Consider the following 6,681-nt stretch of genomic DNA (forward strand, 5'->3'; position numbering starts at 1 on the left):
CACACACACACCGAGACAATGCTGCATGTAGAACACTTAACGTAAGACCTGCAACATAGTAAATATTCAATACAATTGAACTACTGACATTAGAAGTACTTTTTTATATTTCCTATTAATAGCAATCATAGTTCTTTATTACTCTCCTATTAGGAGCTGGAACAGAATAAATGTATTGAACTGAATCTACACTGCTCTTGAGAACAGAATAGTAATCAAGCTGTCTTCACAGTACTGTGTTAGTAGTGAAAGTTAGTTCTGCAACAAGAGATCACGGGAGGTAGGTAAGAGGTGAAGGGGAAGCAGTAACCTAAGTAGTAGAAGGTCAGTAAGATGTGAAGGGAAGATGCAATGCCTCCAACTAGGATCAGACAAACATCACAGTAAACATGCAGGCCTACACCTGGATAAAAAGACTGAAATCCATGTTGCTTGCACACAAACATGCAAAAGCCAAATAATTCACAAAAGCTAAGTATTCTTTTTTAATTATTGCATTTATTTAGCATTTGTGTGTGACCTCATGAGGAGGTCAGAGGACAACTTAAGTCAGTTCTCTCCTTCCACCGTGTAGGTCCAGAGACTGAACCCAGGTTCAGTCAGCTTGACCAAAAAGACTTTTACACACCATCTTGTCAGCAAGCATTAAGTATTCTTAAATACATCATAGATCAGGCTCCAGAATAACCATGCAAAATTAAACCCAAGGGGAAAGGTTGAAGAGATGGCTCAGTGGTTCCAAGCACTTGTTGCTCCTGCAGAAGACCTGGGTTCCATTCCCATTACCCACAAGACGGCATACAACAGTTCCAGGGAACCTAATATCCTCTTCTGGCCTCCGTGGGCACTATGCACAAACATAGTACACAGTATACATGCAGACAAAGCATTCACATACACAAAATAAAATAAATCAAACTGGAGAAAGATGGACATTTCAGTGAAAGTCAAATATTGACTCCCTTGTGGGAGACCAAGGGGAAAGGAAATGACAAGCACCATGCAAGTGGCTAAAAAGAATTATAGAATTAATTTGTCACCAACCACTAAGGACTAGAAGGTAGGTGGAAGCATATGGAAGCTACTGACTTAGGAAGAAGCCACAACTACTCACACAAACTCCTAGAGAGCCGTGGGCAAGTATGTGAACAAGGTGGTGCCGACCCGGTTACTACTTCATGGAAAGCAGGGCACAAAGCCCTCCTAGCCCTTTCTCCCCAAGAAACAAAAGCGTTAGGCCACTGGATGGGGTAAGGGGCAGCAACGTCTGTCAGCTATGACACACAGCACCCCATTATAGCTAGAAAAAGGGAAAAGAAAAAAAATTCCACTCTGGACAACAGACAAGAAACCATATAGGACCCAGGACATCAGAGGAGTCTCCCTCCTGCAGCTAAGAGAAACATACACAACAGCAAAGTCCCACCTCCAAGGCCCAGGGACAAAGGACCTGCCTAAGACTGAGGCTGGACCTGGACAGCAGAAAACTCAACTATTTCAAACTACCAAAATTCTAATATTTATATCTCGTTTGGCTTCTAAGTCTTTACATTGATATTTTTAAGTGTACCATGCATTAATTTCTGTCATTTTGAATGGACCCAAGGAGTCACAGACATGTGCTCAGTTTAAACTAAAAATGTTATTTTCTAAATTATTTTACCAGATAAAACTCTAGATCTAGCCGGGCGGTGGTGGTGCACGCCTTTAATCCCAGCACTTGGGAGGCAGAGGCAGGCGGATCTCTGTGAGTTCTAGGCCAGCCTGGTCTACAAGAGCTAGTTCCAGGACAAGAACCAAAAAAGCTACGGAGAAACCCTGTCTCAAAAAATAAAAAATAAAAAAAAAAACAAAAAAACTCTAGATCTATGAGAAGCTACTCAAGATATTCCAAACACATTTTATAATCTAATCATGAATTAATAGGTCATATTTATCCAAGAGCAATCAATTTGATTACTTCAAGCACAAATACTAATTAATTTTCAATCATAAGACCTTTAATTATGGGGCTGGAGAAATGGCTCAGCAGTTAAGAATAGCAATTCAGTTCCCAGCACCCATGCCAGGTGGTATACACCCAGGAAGTGTATAGATTCGGATCAATAAATTTAACTCCAGTTCCAGGGACTCCAACACCCTCAGCCAACCTCCATGGGCAGACACTCTCATGCACAAACCCACATGAACACATGTATGTATATATAATTAAAATATACAGCCAGGCGTCGGTGGTAGTGATTGCCTTTAATTCCAGCGTTCGGGAGGCAGAGGCAGAGGCAGAGGCAGATGGATCTGGATCTTGAGTTCATTGCCAGCCTGGTCTACTGAGTGAGCTCCAGGACAGTCAGTGCTACTAAGAGAAACTTGTCTCTAAAGACAAAACAATAATAATTATAATAATATCTAAAAATATCAAAAAATTTTTAAACATTAAATACAAAAAGCAGGAAAGTTTCTGTCCCTTTACTCTTTGTTATTTTGTTGTTGTGTTTTTGTTTGGTTTGGTTTTTCAAGATAGGGTTTCTCTGTGTAGCTTTAGAGCCTGTCCTGGAACTAGCTCTTGTAGACCAGGCTGGCCTCGAATTCACAGAGATCCGCCTGCCTCTGCCTCCCGAGGGCTGGGATTAAAGGCGTGCGCCACCACCACCAGGCCCCTTTACTCTTACTAATAAGAAACTATTTTCTCTCAAACTAAATAGGAAAGAAACTACAATACAACCACTTTAAAAAAAAAAATAGTAATTTTAAAGAGGAATATTTTAAAGAATACTTAAAAGAAAACTTTTAAAAAGTAATTTTAAATAATAATTTTAGCAATTTTAACAGCATAAGAGAAAAACTTATGTCCCGCTAAGTTCTTTTCACAAATAGCAGAACTAGAGTGGCAAGTCAAAAGGGGCGTGGCGGTGCCCCCATCGTGCTGCTTCAGACTTCTCGGAGCAGAGCTGACTCAAGAAGGGCTCCCTCACTCACTGCCCTGGCTTCGGGACAGAGCAGACACACCACCGGACAGACAGGAGCATGGAAGTTGCTGGCCATGTTGGAAAGCTACCATACGGCCTATACAAATGGACATGAGCATACTAAATAATAATTACAATAAACCACCCAGCACTGCTTCACCAGCTGAGTCAATCCAGGAAAAGACAAATGTCCCTTCCTCTCGTCAGCCTCATTTCTTAGAAAATCCTGGACTGGAGAAAACGACTCTTAGAATCAACTGGATCAATCCATTCCCCAACTGAACTGGTAATCCTTTCTCTATTTAGAGCACATCAATGGAGGCTCAGAGCCTTCCAGGGACCAAAACACTTTCTTCCTATCTTCAGTCTTAATGACGCCTAAACTAGCTCAAGATTCTAATCTATTCTTTTAAAACATTCATTGTTTGAAAGAGATCACATGAATAATGTAAAATTAGCAAGGAGCTTGCCATGCCCCACTTCTGCACGTGACTGCCTTCCAGTTTCACAACTCCCCATAAGACAAGCATCTATTTTTTTTTTTTTTTTGGTTTTTTCAAGACAGGGTTTCTCTGTGGCTTTGGAGCCTGTCCTGGAACTAGCTCTGTAGACCAGGCTGGTCTCGAACTCACAGAAATCCGCCTGCCTCTGCCTCCCGAGTGCTGGGATTAAAGGCGTGCGCCACCATCGCCCAGCTGACAAGCATCTATTTTATAACAAAGAAAAGAGAAGCATACAGAAGTTAATTATCATGACCGAAGTCACACACCTACAAGAACACAACAGCTATGGCAGCAAATTACAGACAGATTTCAAGGTAAATTAATTTGGCACTTCAACAAGAATTGCTTAGCAGAAAAAAATCCTCACTGTTTTAGGAAAATTTGCCTCAACTACAAGAAGCCACTCTACTGAAAATTCTTTTATCTAATGCAATATACATACAAATATCTCTTTTTAAAAATATGCAACTTTCTAAGGTAAGGAATTTTATTACATATTTTTCATTTTGTATGTGTGTGTTTTGCCTGTTTGTATTTGCACATGCATGTTTAGTGCCCAGAGGTCAGAAGAGAGAACTGGAGTTACAGGTATGTTGTGAACCACCATGTAAGTGCTAGGAATTGAACCTGTGTCCTTGGCAAGAGCATCAAGTGCTTTTAGCTGTTAGGCCACCTCTCCAGTCCCAGGAGTGCTTTTTTATAGGTGAGAAAACTGCTTTCTAAAGATATTAACATCTTTATGATGTTTACTAAGCATTAGCTGAACACCAACTAGACCACTAAATAGGTCCAGTTCCAATGGATCAGGGAATTATTTATTGAAATGCTACAGAAGTTGGTGGAAATATGCCAGTTAGACAAATTAAAACAGATGCACTCTTTTTTCAACAACGAGGTTATCCCATCAGACAGAGAATACTTTTGTATGGGGAAACGAAAGCAATGAAGACTTGCTCCTCCAAGATCCCGACTTCGGTGTAAAGACTCTTTCTAAAACTGAGACCCTCTTTGAATACTTGGACTTGCTAAGTACATCCTCTAACCATGATCTTAGGCTGCTCTTTCCAACGCTAGACCATTACTGACTTAGCCTTTCCCAGGCTGGCTTCATGTTTCCATGTCAGTTCTCACACTAGGGCTGTCATTTTCTTTAAATGGCCTCCTCTTCACTTTTATGTCTGCCCTTACTTTTAGGCCTCCATAAAAGGGCATGCTCTCATCCATTCTGGTTCCACCATCCTATTTTATTTTTCTGATATAATGAATGGATCACCATCTGAACCTTCTTGGTTAGTCTGAAATTTTTTTCTCTTATAATAGGCACATGATCTCGATAATTTCACCTTACCTATTTTGTTTCTATCCATAATTCCTACCACAGTGGGGACACACGTGGCAAAATGAGTTAAATGACAACGTGAGATCATGAGAAGTATTGCTGCATAAATAAGGAAGAATGGTGCAAGCAATGACATTCCCATTTACTTCCAACCCTCTTCATATTAAACAAAGGTGAAACTTAGTTTTCATAATCCATAGCAATAACAATAAAGTTTCTTGTCCTGTACGTCTCACTGCCTGATTCTGTGATGTCTAGACACACAGCTTCAATAAGAGGACACACAGATTATAAACAGACTGGGAAATACATAAACCAGTTTCTGGGCTGAGGATATAAGCCTGTGGTACAGTGTTTAGCCAGCAATGAATGGTAAGGTCCTCGGTTTAATCCCCAGCAACACACACACACCACACCTACCTATAATCCAGAGCATAAAACAGAGCCAGGTCAAAGAACTTTCCACTGGCTCCCTCGTTTACTCAGATCTATTTCCTGCAAGACATCCTGGAGGCGGGCAGGTAAACGCACCTATGAACACCGATTTTTCCGGCACAGCACACAAAGTTGCCGAGACCATTTCTACCTCACACCTCTATACAGTGTGAGGGCAAAGGTGAAGATGCCAAATTCAGTCTGCGTTTGGACAGAATTCCAAATTGAATGGAAAGTAACGCCTCCAGCAACAAAAACAACCACCACTGCTAATAAAATAACCCCAAATCTAAGCATCGAAACAAGAAGAGCCTGTCGATCATCTAAACAGTTCGTAAAAACTACTCTTACCGTTATTAACTATACAGAATCACACAAACGATACCATGAACATTGCCCTAGTGGCTAAGAGGATTAAAATGTTGTTACTAAAACCCAAAAGTACTACTTAACAACGGAGTCAACTTGCAAAAAGAATTACTTCTTATTGCTTTGCTATAGGTTAAATAAATCTCATCTCCCATAACCTACACCAAGAGTTCACAGCTTGGTGTGCGATGAATGAAGCTGTCACTAGGAGCCAATTCTGATCCCCTCTAAGTGTCCTTTCGCCCCCTCCCCGGGAACAAGATGACTCCGGACGCAGTAATACAGACTAGCTGGACTCCAGAGCACAGCGCCTCAGGCTCATGGGAAACGGGGTTAACCTGACACTGGAAGATCTGGAGCAGGACGCTCGGGGCAAGCAAGGCTCAGGCCAACCGTCCCACGCCTCTGCGGGGAAAGGCGATGCCCTCGCGTGGACGTCCTGGCAGGGCCAGCCGGGGTGGCCGGCTGACATCAGGGGACACGCAGGCCCCTCCCGCAGGATCCGCCACGGTGGCTCGGGAGGACAGGCCAGATCCCCGCACGGGGCGGCCGTCCGGGTGCCGCCCTCGCCTCACCTCGGCGGGTACCGGCAAGTTCTCCACCGCCGCCTTCAGCTCCAGCACCGAGTCCGTCTGCCTGTCTGTCAGCGGCGCCACCGAGTCGGGTCTCCAATCCCAGAGGGACAGCTTCTCGCGGACGTCCCGCTCGGCCGCCGACTCTGGCAGCAGCAGCAGCGCCGCCTCCGCCATCCCCGCCGCCCTGGGCCCCTCAGCAGCACAAAACCGGACTCCGACAGGCAGAATCGGGCACTTCCGGAAGGACCGAGGCTACCAGCGCCGCAGCGGCGGCGGGGCGGACCCGAACGCCCTGACCCCGGAAACGCTTCCCCGGCGTGGGGGCGGGACCGAGGCCAGAACAGACGTGGCTTTCGACCGAGTGTAAACATTTCCGGTTGGAATGTACAGGGTAAAAGACTGGCGTGGGTGGAAATTGGTTTGCCCCTACCGGAAGTCGATTCCTCAACATCAATAACTTTATTGTTTTTGTTTTGTGTTGAGGTTTTTTTTTT

General features: G+C 43.7%; 1 protein-coding gene across 1 annotated transcript in view; it reads right to left on the reverse strand.

Moving 5' to 3' along the window:
• Nucleotides 1-6,452, reverse strand: part of Cog3 (component of oligomeric golgi complex 3) — a 54,611-nt gene extending 48,159 nt beyond the window's left edge. The window contains exon 1 of the mRNA XM_005355625.2: nt 6,188-6,452. Coding sequence (XP_005355682.1) covers nt 6,188-6,361 — 174 coding nt within the window. The 5' untranslated portion in view covers nt 6,362-6,452. The remainder of the gene's footprint in view (nt 1-6,187) is intronic.
• Between the last annotated feature and the right edge of the window lie 229 nt (nt 6,453-6,681).

Source organism: Microtus ochrogaster, chromosome 17, assembly GCF_000317375.1.
Source record: "Microtus ochrogaster isolate Prairie Vole_2 chromosome 17, MicOch1.0, whole genome shotgun sequence".
Classification (NCBI taxonomy): Eukaryota; Metazoa; Chordata; class Mammalia; order Rodentia; family Cricetidae; genus Microtus; species Microtus ochrogaster.